The sequence below is a fragment of the Palaemon carinicauda genome, chromosome 40, assembly GCF_036898095.1.
Source record: "Palaemon carinicauda isolate YSFRI2023 chromosome 40, ASM3689809v2, whole genome shotgun sequence".
NCBI classification, from domain to species: domain Eukaryota; kingdom Metazoa; phylum Arthropoda; class Malacostraca; order Decapoda; family Palaemonidae; genus Palaemon; species Palaemon carinicauda.
Window position 1 is genome coordinate 16,676,341 of NC_090764.1, and position 17,500 is coordinate 16,693,840.

Below are 17,500 nucleotides of genomic sequence, written 5' to 3' on the forward strand. Positions count from 1 at the left end.
ATATATATATATATATATATATATATATATATATATATATATATATACATACATATATATACACACACACACACACACACATATATATATATATATATATATATATATAGAGAGAGAGAGAGAGAGAGAGAGAGAGAGAGAGAGAGAGAGAGAGAGAGAGAGAGAGAGAGAGAGACTCATATTTATATATACAATATGTAGAAATCACAAAAGTAAAGTTGACACGTGATAAGCATTGAATACGTATAATAGCCACAAAAAGAAAAACTAAAAAAATTTGTGGAAATCAAATGTACAACTGACAATGCCTTCATAACTAAAATATATTTCAAAATATGTTTAAAACTATGGCTACACAATACTCGGCACAGTGCTTACGGATAAAAAGAAAGATACTTTAAAAGATATAAAAAAAGTATTTTACATGAATAGTAAAATACACTAAGTACTATACTAGAAAACACCATACAATCACTAAACAAAAATAAAGGGTCTACCCTAGTAGTCCAGATTAATAATGTAATTATATAACTACCTAAAACCATGTAGCAGACAAAATGACACTGTAAAAATTCCTCAATTACTTAAACTCAATGAGAGAAAAAAAAATTAAGAAATAGAATACCATAACTAAATACTTAAAACTTTGATATTACAATAAAAAAAACAGTGACCCAAAGACTAAAACCACAGGGGATGAAAAGGATGTGGTACTAAACATATTAACGTGATTGATGCTGATGGTCTATGACAAGTGATGAATACTGAAGGGAGTTAGAAAGTTCATTATGAGAACGATTAAAATCTTAATTGCTATTATTGGGAACCTACCACTTTAGTCACTTCTGTCTTATTATTACTTGCTAAAATACAACCCTAGTTGGAACAGTAGGATGCTATAAGCACAGGGGCTCCAAAAGGGAAAATAGCTCAGTGAGGAAAGGAAACAATGAATAAAATATTTTAAGAAGAGTAACAATATTAAAATAAATAACTCCTATATAACCTTTAAAAACTTCAACAAAACAAACGGAAGAGAAACAAGATAGAATAGTGTCCCCGAGTGCACCCTCAAACAAGAGAACTGTAACTCAAGACAGTGGGAGACCATGGTACAGAGGTTATGGCACTACCCATGATTAGAGAACAGTGGTTTGATTCTGGAGTGTCCTCCTAGAAGAGCTGCTTACCATAGCTAAAGAGTCTCTTCTACCCTTACAAAGAGTAAAGTGGCCACTGAACAAATACAGTGCAGTAAGAATTGTTAGGTAATCTCAGTGTTCTCAGGTGAATGAGACACATACGTAAAGAATAGGCCAGACTATTCGGTGTGTGTGTATAGGCAAAGGGAAAATGAACCGTAACCAGAGAGAATACAAAAAATATTCTAAACCTCACTGAAACGGTGACCTCATAAAAACATAAGGATGTTTTAGGACTGACAGTACAGTACAGTACATGAACACACACACAAAGGCTAATAACCCAATCATCACATTAAAAAAACAATAGCTAACAATAACTGTGATATGGAACGAGCTAGAAATCAGCTCCCTAAACTCATACTATAAATTGAATAAACAAGATATTGTAAAATAAAATAAAATTAGCAAAAAAGATACTTTTCCTTAATTCAAAACTGAGACGAAGTCACAGAGTTAAAATACATTGGACAGCACTAGGAAGGAGAAAATGGGGAAAGGAGGAAAAGTCAAATGCACAAAAACCTTTAACATTTTGTATAAAATACCATGCAAGGCATCATAAGTGGTATTGTGTTATCTTATAATGGTTATTGGGCAAAAATGTTAACATAGTTCAAACAAATTTAACGCTCTTAACCTTGAAAAGAATTTTGGATCTAGGCAAAGTGACTGATGTTGATACTCTCACACAAGCAGAAGACTAACACACTGAAGCTAAGTCACTCAAGATGAATTGTCTTTTATCAACACCTTAAAGACAACAGGATGTCTTACTAATAACATGACCCTATGGTAAAGGGGGGAGGGGGGCAAGAATTACAGCATGCCTTGCCTTGACCATCACAAACATTTTTGTGACAGCTTTTTCATTCACTTAATTAGATGTGAAACAAACAAAGTAATTGTAACCAAGTGTCTTTACAGGGTACTTTCTGTTTATATGACCTCTTTGGTCTCCTGGTCAACTTTTATTTTGACTCAAATCCAATCTTTACCTTTGTTAGTCTAGTTTATTCTACCAATAGAAATGTAAATAATCAAGAGATCCCTACCAATGTTTGGAATGTTAATCAAATGACCCTTTATGGAGGACACTCATTGTTTCTAGGCCTGGCCGAGGACAAGGTTTCTCTGGAATCATACAACACAAATGAAGAACCATTCAACTCACACTAAAGAAATGAAGATATGACAACCAGAAAATTTCCACAGCAAAAGCTATATTGTATTATTGAATCAATCATACAGTACAGTACTTTCATTATATTAACCTTAAGTTGTGCAAAGGCTACAACAGCTGTTAATTTAAAATGAGAAAATTATTTCCTTCAACTAAATGAAGAATGTGCTATAATACCCCTAATGCACATTGAAACCAATAAAGTGTGGTGTTACAGAAAAGAAAACAAGCCGAATTGCTGTTTAACTTTTCCCCTTAAAATGTTCAAGAGAACCACAGGTAAATGCAAAGTAACAATGTATGCAAAAAATTTTTAGTGATATCCAATAAAATTGACCTAAAGTGTACAGTACTGGATGTTGTAAACAGTAGATGTATATGCTTATCAATAAAACATGAATGACACAGGATACTATTTCTCTAAATTGTAAAAATACATAAGCTTCATTATTACAGTAGTACTGTAATAATTTACTGTATATCCAAGTAATATTTCAATGATTTATATTGATATTTGCATGAAGGGCCAAGGCTATTACGGCTGCCCAATGCTAAAGTCATACAACCTATTAGAGCTATTTTCAGCTGCTCTCCACAGGTATAACTAATTAACTCTCCTAAATTATGAGTGGCAGACATACAGGTGTTGAGTGAGAGCAACCACAAAGCAAAAAGCACTCTCTGCTTCATACTTCAAACCTTTACCTGATGCTTCAAAACTCTTTTTCTTTACAAATTAAAAAACACTATTTGTTGCAAGGTGGTTCTTATACCCAAGCCACGTGGATTTATGTACAAGAAACTGTATTTAATGAGGTTTAAGGACTTTTACGATATCCCATGGGCCAGTAGGTAGGTTATGTTGCTAAGTCAAAACAGAAAGGTATTTTTGTATGGCTGTGTTTTGTAAAATTTAGCAAACATTTTAATGGCAAAAAGGCCAACTGATGTCAGGGACTAAAAGGCTAAATAAGTGGTTATTTTGTTAATGGCATATTCTTTATAAAGGTGAATGAATTATCAATTCTGACCTGGTAGAAGTTGTAAAGTAGAATTAATAAAGCCTCCTGTGACTAAAACAATGGGCATAGAGAAGATAGGGTAAATTGTTCTGTTGTCAACAGAAAGTATGAGTTGAGATTAGAATTAGATGAATTTGCCGAACATCTTGGGAAAAGGAGAATACTCTTATAGTGAGTCATGTCCCAGCACACCATACACTGGCTTTCAAATCATCGATTAGTAAAGTGAGATTTCTCTAAGAAAACATTGCAAATGTCTTAAATTTGTTAATTTTGTCCTAGGATAGAAACCAATCATCTACAGTATATGAATGTTCATTAGGTGAAAGCTGGAATGACTGTAGGAGCTTTTTAACAAACAATTCAAGTCGTGACAACTGACGATGGTTGAGGGGGATACCAATTTCATAAAACTGTAACCAGTTCCCCTTTCAGTACAGGTACAGGAAACTGGGATTAGCTTGAAGTAGTATTAACTACTGAATGAATTCGATTTGTATTCTATACAAAAGACCTTATGAGCCAAAGGACTTTTGCACAAATTTATGACTCATCTGAAAAGATTAGATTCCACAAACAGATTCTGGAACAAACAGGATGCACAAGCATAGAAGCCATGCTCACCAAAACCCAGCTATGCTGGTTTGGTCACATGATCAGACTGAAAAATGCCTACCAGAAACATTTTATTGGGACAACTAAAAACGGCCAAAAGCTAACCTTCAATTATTGTAGAATTTCACCAGGAAGACAACTGAAAGGTCTGTAGAATGACAATTATCAATGGGGTTACTGTCCAGGTTTAAAGGCCACTCATGAATGGCAGGGGCAAGGGACAGTGACATTATCCTATCAAGCAGGACAATTCCTAGACTCTGACCATATATACACATGATCACCACCCAAGACCACTCTCTACCCAAGCTAGGACCAAGGAGGGCCAGGAGATGGCTTCTGATGACTCAGCAGATAGACCTATAGGCTCCTCCAAATTCCCCATTCTTAAGAACACAAGGATGGTGAGGTTGAAGAGACCAAAAGAACCGACGAGTTTGAGTGGGACTTGAACCCCAGTCTGGCAATCACTAGTCAGGGACGTTAATACATAGGCCACCACAACATTAAAAAAGCAGCAGCAAAATGAGAGATTCCAAAGGCTCCAAATCCTCATCTAACGTATCCAAATCTTATCAAGTTATACAAATAAAGAATTGGCCTGCTGATACATAGCAATACATACAGAAGGTGAGAAGAGTATCTCCAAGTATGAGATCTTATCATACTTAACTCAATTTACCAGGGAACTTTTAAATTCTAAGAAAAAATCAAAATGTATTCCCATAAGAATCCACTTAACATTCCCAGCTACTACCGCTGCTTAGTAGGAGATAAGACTTCTCACAGTTTACCACAATCACTAGATTGTAACAAAACACTGAATAAATTCCAGTTATGGAAAAGTTGGGATGAAGTTTTTCACGGTGAGAAAAGAAGTCAGTCATTGAGATACTGAAGACAGATCCCGAGTAATGGGCGCAGGAGAAAACACAAAACCTGTGAAGCGTTTGACATCAAAATAAACTTAAATCATGTAAACAGTAATCTCCCAAGACAACTCTCCTAATAATAGGAGTTCACTGATGAGCAGTAATCACCATGGCAAAGAAGCAATGCTTGAGGTGGTGAGGAAGAAAACAGGGAGCTATGCTTAACTCAGGAATAACTATTTTTCCTTATTTCATGTCCACAGCTATTCTTGACAGTATATAGCATGTGAATACTGGTGAAGCTTAACCGAAATAATTGACACATCCTAACTTGAATGTCGATGAATAAATAATGTAGATACATTTCTATACTAATAAGGCATAAGTGTATAGCCCTTTATAATAGAACTTTCTCTTTCAAGTTATAAATATCAGTATAAAATACTAGAAAAATCAGAACAAATTTAACAGTGCCGGGAAAAGACTTCCGGTACCGTACATTATGACACCAAGATACTGTACCTCAACAGAATGAAATGCTGATTCTCTTTTCAATGTGTAAAGAGCCATACTTTCCAAGGTGTATAAAATAGGGATGCTAATGGAGGTTTCCTGTTGAAATAGACCTTATGTTGAATGGCTATCAATACCTTTCTTAGGAAAAATGAAACCCACTACAATGAACACTTGCCTCTCAGATCCCAAGACACCTCAGTATGGACTAACAAGTAAACAATCTTCCAGTAAGCATTACCAAGGTTATCACAGTCCTCAGTTTCAGACAGATGTGCTTGTGAAACTATTTTGTGTATCATCAAATGGTAACATATGCACACCTTCAAAATTTTGTTGCCAGTATGATTTCATCAGAGCATATTCTGGGTATTGTGTGTTCTAATTTTGTTATTGATTTTGGGTAGACAATAACAAACAATAGTTGGTGAGGATTCTCTTTCACATTTTGCCATTTTTTGTCAGCTGATGAGAATTTACACATCTGGTATGTCCGTGAGTTCTCTACTCAATCGATAACAGAAATTTAAATTTAAAAATACAGAGTAAATAATGTTCAACAAAGTATTGCACTCTTATTTCAAACACTGATTGTCTCAATAAAATGTTCTGTAGATTGCTTTATAATGATGATAATCTACAGTACTTCTGAATGTACTTTGAAATTCAAAGAATAAAGAAAAGATAAAGCTGCAATTGCCGTTACCAACAGTAATTAAAACCAGGTATCTAAATACCATAAAGGAAAATTTAGTTCAAATGCCCTATGAAACTATTCAGATTTACCCTTAGCCATGAGAGGGAAATTAAGCAAATCCCATCCACAGGGAGATTTTGATGAGCTCAATAGAAAGGCAGATAAGATGCATATGCATCATTTTCAAATTACTATACAATATTATGATTGTTCTTATGTAATATACTACTTATTTGTAGTCCTTAGCAGAGTCAGCAATTCAATAGGGTGTCTTCATTTCCATCTCTTGTGGTTTCATGATCAAGGCTGACAGTTTACATGAATTGAAGTAATTTTAGAGCTCATTTTTCACATGGAGACGACTAGCAGAAAGGCAGAAATCCTAATCTAACTAACCCTAATCAGTGTCAACATACAGTAGGAAAAACCATCATCATCTTTACACTTTAATATAAAGTCTCTAGATAAAATACTGTACATAGTATATATCTTATGACTCGCTTTCAAAAACCAGATAAGATAAAATCCTGTTACACTAGAAAACATAGGAAACTCTCTTAACAGAGTAGAATATTCAAGTAAAACCAATATTTATCTTTAAGGAAAATGAATTGCAACCCAAGGCAGTTAAAAATTGCCAAAGAAAATTACAAGCTAAAGACCTGTCACCTGATGGTCAATTGCATGAAGTTTTTGCTTATCATCTAGGTGTTTTCTTATAACTAATTGTGGAACTCCCAAGTTCAACTTTTACTCGGAAGCACTGAATATTTGGTAGAAATACAGTAATGTGTTGTCTCGTACTGTACTATTACAAAATCAAACACTAACATTTCATATGCTATAATCAATTATTTATTACAGGACACATAATAATTGCAGTATGATAGTACTACTGTATACACAAAGTGTATGGTAATTACTCGCATATCCTCACATATTTGAATGAGAGTCATACTTGTCCATAACTATACTAAATGGAAAAAGTCATAATATTGTATGAGTAAACCTAGTGAGATTGGCAATTGGACTCTTAAGTGTTTTGCTGGATACAATATACAATTCTTACATATTTGGATTCAATGTCAGCACTTATATAAGTGTAGGTTTGCATAAGCTAGACATTGTTAGGCCATGATTTTGGGACAACCTAACCTAGGCTTCCCTAGGTTACGTGCTCATTCAGCACTTGAAACTTTACCCACAAACCCCTTTGGAGCTATTAGTGTAAATACAGAAACAATAACTGAAGCTGGTTTGCGGAGGTATTGGCCGAAAGTTCTCTCATGACCTTTATTAGCCCCTCCGATCTCCCCACTTATAAGAGAATCCCAGATATAGGACCTTGAAACTGAGGAGACTGTGGCCTTATTTATGCTTATCAGATCAATGAATAAACAGATGTTGACCACTACTACGTTATCCCAGGTGTCCCCAGTGACTTAAATGAAAAGTAATTTGTAATTTAAATGAGTTTAGTTTTAAAAACTGCAGCCTCTACACACTACAAAATATATTCAAATTGAAATATAAAAAATTACTTATTTCAAAACTAATTTGCATTTTTTCTAGCTATACAAACCCGAGTTATCTAAATGGGTTTACTCCATTTCTGTTTGGTAAAGAGCACAATTAAAGAAATCATAGGATTCTGTAACGTGTCGTTGCCAGCATCCCACCCATGCAAGGTAAGAGTGGCTGAGTCAGCGGTACTTGCATAACTTATTCATGGTCAAAAAATGAGGGGTAGATGAGGTGGGACATAGATTAAATAGGTTTGTACAGTTCAGCTAGGAAATACAAACCCTCATCATTCAAATGGGAGTCTTTCTTAGGAGTGAGGAAGCCTTAGTGGGAGATAGGGTGTCTGCCAAACCCTCAACTCAAGGATATCAATGAAGACCATCTCGGGAAGGTCGAGATGTCAGCCTCATGAACATACAGTGACGAGTTACAGTCCCAACAAGTTTGTGGTTTTGCATGAACAAACCTTAAAATGAAAATTAATGTGTTCATAACTCAAAAATAAGGTGAGATATCTTTATCTGCCTAAGGGATGTTTGGAAGAGAAGAAAGAATTCATTCATTCAACTCACATACACATTTATGCTAAGAATAACTAATGATTGTGACAAAGGGTTAACTATCCTGCAAAGGCATAAGTCTCAGACTATTTTCTGTGCAGCTACCACTGGGACCAAAGAGAAGGTAGCCAGTGATCTGTGGGTGCAGTCTTTTAAGTAATATGCAGTGAAAGTAGCTTGTCTCTTCCCAATATCTACACTAAGGGCTTGAACTACTGAGTGATTCTTGCAAAATGCTAAGGTTACGGCAACACCAGGTATGTCAACTAGTTTGGGATGGGACCCAGTCAGTGCTCCTCCCAAAAGTTTTATAAGCTTCAAGTATGACCTCACATACCCAGAAGGATATGGCATTTTGGTTATTGTCTTCTTGATTCGAATTGGGCTTATAAAAAGTTAGGAATGGACGGACACAAGGGAGCAGTTCTTTCAAGATAACGAAGAACTGCCCTTATAGGACAAAGTAACAAACTGTCCGGATTATCAGATACCTCGTTGTTCGCTGAGATGAAGGAGTCAAAACTATTATCATTAATTGATGGATTTTGGGTCTAGGCAATAAAATCTTAGTACAAAAGAGAATGACAGGTCACAGGAGTGTGACAAGATAAGATAGGCCATGTAGCCCACTCACTCTCTTCGAGGAGGCTAAAGCTCGAAGGAAGACCGTCATAAAAGTAGGGTCTCGATCTGAAGCTTTGTGGAGAGTTTTGTAAGGTGCCTTATCCCCATGGTGTGTGCCCCTGAAGAAACCTGAGTGAAGAGACAGGTGAATACCTATGGTGCTTTGGACAGGTGGAAACATACCTCCTGGAATTGGTACACTTCCTCTCTGAAAAGGAAATAAAAGTATTTCCTTGAACTTGAATGAACAGGGATTTTGAAGTAGGCATCTTTCAGGTGTATGGTCAGAAGGAAGGTGTCTCCATCTTGAACGACGTTTGGAGCAACTGGTTCAAGCGGGAAAGGTCTATGACATATCTCCAACCTCCAGTCAGTTTTTCTATCATACTTCCTCCATAATATTCCTGAGCACTTGAGATACCTCTCCCTCCAGTAAGAGGTCTTTCTGGCATCCCTGAATATAAAAAGCTGGGATCATCAGTTAGCGGAGGGTGCCCAAGAATCCAGCCAAAAGAAGTGCCACCTCGGCCAACAACTTTGCTGGCATCCCTCCACAAGTAGCAAGCTTGTGGGCCATGCCTTCCCTAATGGGAAATTATACACACTGCTCTTTACCTGAATGGATATCCTCTATGACCAAAGGGAGCTGTGGCGTCTTGTCTTTTAAAGAAAGTATTCTCCAACTATGGTAGCAACCTACCCTGTGGCATCTGCTTGAGAGATGGTTTAGGAGCCTTGGAAAGCAGTTGGGAATAGAGATGCTAAAGCCCTTCCTAAGAAAGACTGACTATTTCTCTCACACATTTTCCACTGCTGCTGTTACTTCCGTAGAAGAAACAGTGTCGGATGTTCAATAATGCTGAAATTTCCTAAATAAAGACCATCTCTCTGAGTCATTTGTTTAGCACATTTACCAAGTACTGAATCTTTCATCTTAAAAATGCAGGTACCTAAAAAATGAAGACTGTCTAGTGAAGAACACACTCTAGGACTTTCATACCTGAAAGTACTAATTCCTCACACTGCTTTACAACCTCACTATCATTAAGGCCTTCTGAAATGGCAAGCTTCAGAAAGAGATACGGGAGTACATGAAGTAGTAGTAGGTTGCGCTTTCTTCGCCCTCAAGGAAGATCCAGAGGGAGAGCATTCGCGGTTTGGTTCCTTCTTCCTGCACCGGACGAATTTCTTCCACTGGAAGTCAAACCACTCCCTACACTCATAACAAGGAGAGAGCTGCTCGCAATGACACCCCCGACAGGTTGGACAAAGTAGGTGGGGATCAGTCTCAACCAATGCCATGAAGGGTTACCCTCCAAACCAGGACAGGTGTGCATGGGAGCATCGATGAAGAAGCGAGGTCACACCTGAAAAGAGAAAGAAAGAGCATAAAGCAAAAATTTGTCCAATGACTATGGCTAAGCCATGAGGAGGAGACAACAACTCTCTACCAGGCAAAGAGAAGAAGTGACTAGATCACTGATCCGTGAGTATATACAGTATATAGAGGTGGCTGGGTTCTCTCGGCCACCCGTACCCAGCGTCTGGGTAGGGTTACCACCTCGCACCACAATTCTAATTGCCTGCCTTCCAGTTTTGCTGAAAGAATACATCAACATAAATAACGCAAGGTTTGTTAGTGACGAAATAAAGCGCTAATTCCTCATTAAGGTCTTCTGAAATGGCAAAAATTACACAGGCTCCTACTAATATTCCAGCCAGGAGCATGCATGAAAGGCTGACATGGCTGCAACTTCCACATTCTTCTGCTCAAGAGCTGAGAACAGAGATGGAAGATATGGAAGTTTATCCCCACATTGTTCCAGGAGTCAAGTTTGTGATGTTCAGGTCCAACGGAAAAGCAGGTGGTGGTAGTTTTGAGGACCACTTAATCTCAAGAGAGTTCTCTGACCCAGACACTTGTTCATTCAACTCTATCGTGTCTTTGGCTTCATTCAACATAGCATGTTGAATTTATGGTCTGTATTCTGAGGCTCTGGAAAGTCAGTCAATTGTACAGTGCCTACCTATCACTTGGAAATTTGGAGGTTTGCCAAATTCATGTACACGCCTAATCAGGCTTAAATTTTCACAAACTGGTGGCCTCCCCAAGACTTGATGTTGGTGCTTCTTACGGCGAACCCCGGAGGCAATCTAGAGTTTCAACTTTAAACAGAGTCCTCGATTGTGATAGCAGTCAAATCGGGATCTCCACTACTATGTCTTATCATAGAGGTACTTGATTCTTGTTTTGGAAAAGGTTGTGGATTCTTCACTATCTGGAATATTTTTCCTTTTGTCTGAGTCCTGAAGTACGAGATGAAGCAATCGAACCTGTGGAGAAGAAAAAGATTGATTTGGTATATCCCACAGAGCGCTTCTATTTCTATATGATTCATACGGTGAGGAGCAAGGACCCAGATTAAGTCAGTACTGCAGTTGATAAGACTCAAGGAAATGGCGGTTATGGCTCCGCTGCCTGTTTCCTCTCAAAATTCTGTACTTGTTTAGGTTTTGGTTTAATATCTCTCACAGCTATTTTAACTGATCTAGGAACAAGCATAGTAGTAGTCAACTTAGTATTTCAATTTCTAGTTGGCCCTGAAAGGGTACAAATTAATCTTGCAAAACACAGAAAACTTGCTCCTGTCGGGTCAACCTGTGACAAAAGCAGCATGCACGTTCAGTAGGCACGCGAATGTTTACGAGTTCCCTGACTAAAGCGTAATCAAAGCACACTTGCTTGTACAGTACTTGAAAACAAACCTGGAACTTGTTTGTGGTCTTGCGGTTGCAAGGCTCAAGTTCCATTCGCAACTGAATGATAAGAGCAGGTCTGTAATTCCTGGCGAGATCTACCTGAATAATCTGAAAAGTAGTAGTCTTCCTTGGAGAGAAGCTGGTTTCTTCTTTCTAAGGAGATAACTTTCGGGAGGGCAGATTTATTGTGAGTGTGAACAGGAAAATAGCAGGCTCCTTCTAACAAAGATTGCTCTGTACCTGTGGACTGTTCTTGCATCATAGAGGAGAAAACTCTCCAATATGTAAAACCTGAAACAAAAAGGTGATCTCCCAAGTTAACCAGACTCATGATGGGAGATGGAGACCTGTTATAGTTCTTACTGTATAGGCTGGTGAGACTTTAACGTAAAATAATTTGCAAAGTCTCTTGCCGCCCGTTGAGATACTACCGCTAGAGAGTTATGGGGTCCTTTGACTGGCCAGACAGTACTACATAGGACCCTTCTCTCTGGTTACGGTTCTTTCCCTTTGCCTACACAGACACCGAATAGTCTGGCCTATCCTTTACAGATTCTCCTCTGTCCTCATACACCTGACAACACTGTGATTACTAGACAATTCTTCTTCACCCAAGGGGTTAACTACTGCACTGTAATTGTTCAGTAGCTACTTTCCTCTTGGTAAGGGTAGAAGAGACTCTTTAGCTATGGTAAGCAGCTCTTCTAGGAGAAGGACACTCCAAAATCAAACCATTGTTCTCTATTCTTGGGTAGTGCCATAGCCTCTGTACCATGGTCTTACACTGCCTTGGGTTAGAGTTCTTGTGCTTGAGGGTACACTTGGGTACACTTTTCTATCTAGTTTCTCTTCCTCTGGTTCTGTTAAAGTTTTTATAGTTTAAATAGGAAATATTTATTTTAATATTGTTACTATTCCTAAAATGTTCTATTTTTCCTTATTTCCTTTCCTCACTGGGCTATTTTCCCTGTTGGGGCCCCTGGGCTTATAGCATCCTGCTTTTCCAACTAGGGTTGTAGCTTAGCATTTAATAATAATAATAATAATAATAATAAACGAGCAGAACACAAAGGATCCACGTCACTGTAAGATTTCTGGTTCACTAATTGCAATAGGTGATAACATCTACAAAACCATCATATACAAAATTGCAGTCTCCTCTAGGTATTGGATTTTCAGGAAGTTCCAATAAGGAAAGATCTGAAAGAGAAAGATTAGGCATCGGGATGGAAGGCTTCTGCTTGTTCTCAGCAGAGGCAGAAGGGGAACAATCCCTCTTCTTCTGACAAATATTTTATATCTCTCATTGAGGGTGGCCAATCCCAACAAAATGCATAGGAACATGTAAAAGAGCATCGCTTACCCAGGACACAGAGAATGGGGATGTACCTCCTATCGGCTCATGATGGTGCTACAAGGACTACATCCAAGACCGGAGTAGGTTCTCACATTCATTTGAGATAAACTTACAATCACAAATGCACTCAAAGAGAAATAGCACACAACGAATCATAATATGGACAGTGGTCGAAGCAGGTGTTTGCCTGGAGCGATGACCAGGAGTTGAGTGATTAAGAGTCGCGCTGACTCAGCTGTTCCGAATCTGCATGGGTGGGATGCTGGCAACCATACAATGTTACTAGAATCCCAGAATTTCCTTAAAACTGGTTATATCCAAACAGTAATGGAGTAAACCTATTTAAATGATGAGGGTCTGTATTTTGTGTAGGAATAAATAATTTCAATGCTTAAATTTCTAAGTAACTTTAAGCCATAAACCGAGTTTGCAACTCACAGATCAACGATCCGTATAACAAATTAATATAGCTTATTATTACTCGAGTGGTAGAGTAATAGATCTTCAATAAAAATTCTGGAATATTGTACTGAACTAAAATAGCTCATGATAAAATCAAAGAAAATATTTGCTGCATCTCAAAATCTTTCTGATACACCTGTCAAAATCTGTTACCACTTCAATATGTTTAATGGAATGTGAGCCTTGCAATGTGCATAAATGGCACTGAACTTTTATCACGATATTGTAAATACATCACGGTAGATATTTGCCCAAATTGTTTATTTTTGCTCAATGTTTGTAGCTCTGTACTTCAATATCCATATATATATATATATATATATATATATATATATATATATATATATATATATATATATATATATATATATATATATATATATATACATAAAATAGCCAGGACAAAATGGAAAATGATTGTTACAAAATAGGTAAGGAGTCGAGTTCTTGTAATGTCCATACCTAGCGTTTTTCATTTGCAGTATCTCAATAATGCTTGGCTTGGCACTGATTTGTATATAAATACAAATGTTTTAAATGTACGCAGTCATGAATCTGTGAACTGGCCTAAGCGTGGTAGCCTATTGGAAATGTCTCTACAGTATTCTAACTAATTTCTCTTCCTCCTGTTTTGTAAAAGTTTTTATTGTCTATATATCAAAGATTTAATCTAATGTTGCTACTGTTCTTAAAATATTTTATTTTTCCTTGTTTCCCTTCCTCATTGGGCTATTTTCCCTGTTGGGGCTAATAGCATTCTGATTTTCCAACTAGGGTTGTAGCTTAGCAAGTAAAAATAATAACAATTATAATAGAAAATCTGTTGGACAGGAGTTCAAGACCAGCTCAGCTCAATAGTTTCAAATAGTCTGCAATCTTACCATCCTTATGAGCTAAGTTATTTACTACACAGTTTTTTAAGTAGAAACTCATTTGGCAATGTTGTTGTTGTTGAAGATTGCCTAGCCCTTTTGGCCAGACACGAGGTCTTGCATTTATGCAGCCCGTAGCATTTGGCAATGTTTAGGCAGGGGAATGAAAGCAGAGGTATTGGGGGGGGGGGGGGGGGGGGTTTACCACCACTACTACTGTTTAGGACTCTAGTCCTTTCATATTTTTTGGGAAACCAACTACTCCCATAACTACTACTCTGATGGTCTGTGAGGTTATTCACCCTCTAAATGCCGAGTAGAACAGAAATAGGAAATTGCTGCACCCAATTCCATTCTCCCCTTGTGCCTCTCCTACCCTTTGATTACAAATTATTGGAGGCATCCTTGCATCCTTTCCTCATCCCATGAATTCATCACTTCATGGGGAAATCGAGAAGTGGTGGAATCTGTCAGCATTATCCTCTTCCAACCTGGGAAGGAGGATGAGCAAGAAGACAAATAAGGCATAACACAATACGTGAATGTTAAACTTAACATTAGTTCATTTAGGAAATGGTTCGCTAACCCTTTATACTCACCTTTAGAGTATAATGCAGATACAAAAGTGGGGCACTGTAGTCCTAGGAGATGAATTTGATGATGGGAGGCATAAAGATGCATCCTTTGTATTATGCTTTATGATTTTATTCAAACTAAATTGAGTGCAAAGTATGGGGGGGGGGGGGGCACTATAGTCCTAGGATAAGAATTTGATGATGGAAGCCATAAAGATGTATCCCTTGTATTATGCTTTATGATTTTATTCAAACTAAATTGAGTGCAAAGTATGGGGTGGGGGGTGGGGGGAATAGCAGGAAGCCACATAGCAACTGGGCTAGGTCAAGTCAGACCTACTGTAGATGCCTGGTTGGGATGTATCCCTGTATTTATTGTATTCTAAGAAGGGGGAGCCCAGTAAATAAATCAAGTGTGGTCATCATTAGGTGTAACAGAAACCATAATAAATGTCCTATTCATAACACTGCCATTTGAGGAAAAAAAAAATTAAATTCATTTCCCAACTTAATAAAGTTTGAATGTATGGGTCCTAAATAAACCCAAACCAGCTGAAAATAGTACAATATTACTTTTCCCTCAGGACATTCAGATACACCTGGGTGTACTATGAGTAGGAATACAACTCCTCGGTTTGGTTGAGAAGAAATCAGAGGACAAAGCCTCCTTAAGGACTGAACGTCCCAATTTAGGTTGGATGAAACTGCCGTGTTATATTCTTCCCGTTGGAGCCATTGAGCTTGTAGCATCCTGCTTTTTCAATTCAGGTGGTAGCTTAGCTATTCATAAAAATGATACAGCAGTGCATATCAGAGAAGATATACCCTTAAGACACTAACATTAATCTAAAGATAAAAAAAAGGTTAATTTTTAGTAATATCTAAGTTATACTAAATAGGAACCTTAATGCTATACTTTTTACAGCATGTGATGATATCCAATTTAATTCTAATATGTATACAATGACATGATCCTGTAAAATTCAATAAAATTTTCAAACCTGAATTTATTCACTTAATTTCTATCGAGTATTTCATTCCTGACAACTGTTGTGATAGTTGGAATCTATAAATGTTGCAAAAAATGTGGGAAAATATGAGCAAAAGTCCCCAAGAGTACTTAAGAAGACTGGGCCCGATGAAGCGATATAAACAGAACATATAAATAAATAACAAATAAATAACCATTTGTTAAGATAACAGTAAGAAAGATTCTCATTTCTTAGAATCATGTAGCAAAAATGGTTGAATATACCACCAAGGTTTAAATCATCTCCTTTTCCATACGCTTTTCTAAATGCAAAGACTTAAAAGGGAGGCCATTGACTCCTCGTGTTATTCAGGCAGTGTCTGATCATGAAAGTATGAAAGTAATCAAATCCACACCAACACTGTCTTATTATAGTTCTGGTCAGGACAACATTTTCTAATAAAAAATACTGTTTTTCCTGTATAAAACTTCTCATTTTCGGAGCCTTTGTATATCAGCGGCCAGTTCCTCGTGCGTTGATTAAAAATGGACCTAAACTTTGCCCCCTAACCTAACCTGCAAGCAGTGTCCTTACCTACATACGTAAGGGGGGGGGGACTTATGCCCCTACGACCCCCTTACACTGCCGTATTCTAAGTTAGCCACAATAATACGTACAGGTGGCCGTTATTATACATACACCCCTCATTTTAATCGAAAATTACTATTTTTGGTGCTAATAAATAGTTAGAGATAAACATATCCGAACTATAATTTTACCCACTTCCCCATTACAGTAACACTACTTCCTACTGTACAGTAAAATTAAAGACATTTCTTTCTGGAAGAGATAGTATATCGTACACGGGTAAAGACTCCTTAAATCGTCTTGTTCATATTGATTCCATACTATAGAATATCAAGTTGTGTTTCCCTAGCATACAAGCCTATAGTTCCGGCTGAGATTTTATCATTCCTTGTATAGGCTAGGTTACCCTGTCCGTTCAAGATAACATGGACTATGCTACGGTAGAGTAGACCTGTAGCCTAATGATTGATAGGTTTCTTAGAGCAGGACGAGTCTAACCTACGGTAGGCTAATAATAAGGTAAAAACTGACCATTGGACAGCTAACCTACGGTAATGACCTTCCATACCAGTATGATTAACAATGCAATTAAGGCAGGTTTTGATTAACTTATATTTATATATATATATATATGAGAGAGAGAGAGAGAGAGAGAGAGAGAGAGAGAGAGAGAGAGAGAGAGAGAGAGAGAGAGAGAGAGAGAGAGAGAGAGAGAGAGAGAGAGAGAGATTTTACCTGAGATTGTTGTACATCCCGTCCCGAAATAAACTTCAGTCATAAACGGGCGACCCTAATCAACAGTCTCAAAGTCTAACCACATGAAGATAGGGTTTCCATCGCCCTTCAACTTCTCTCTTCACTTCAGTATTTCACTTCACACAGATGACATTTGGCGTGAAGTGATGATGAAAGAAGTGGCACAACAACACTTCTCTTTTTCACATTATCAGTAACATGGTTTAAAAATCTCACCAGTACACAAAACCACTGCGAAACACTACGTCTATGAACCACAAAATGTCGGTGAACAGTTAAATGACCAAATAACTATCAAAATGGCTCAAATGTGCTTAAGATTTTTGTCAATGTTTGTCCTCCGCCAT

At 37.4% G+C, this 17,500-nt stretch overlaps 1 protein-coding gene across 1 annotated transcript in view; it reads right to left on the reverse strand.

The window, feature by feature from the left end:
- LOC137631553 (AF4/FMR2 family member 4-like) overlaps nucleotides 1–17,500 on the reverse strand; it is a 179,286-nt gene that overhangs the window by 161,753 nt on the left and 33 nt on the right. Inside the window, 1 exon segment of the mRNA XM_068363358.1 lies at nucleotides 17,133–17,500. This exon segment is cut by the window's right edge and continues 33 nt beyond it. Within this exon segment, the coding sequence (XP_068219459.1) occupies nucleotides 17,133–17,149 (17 nt within the window). The 5' untranslated portion in view covers nucleotides 17,150–17,500.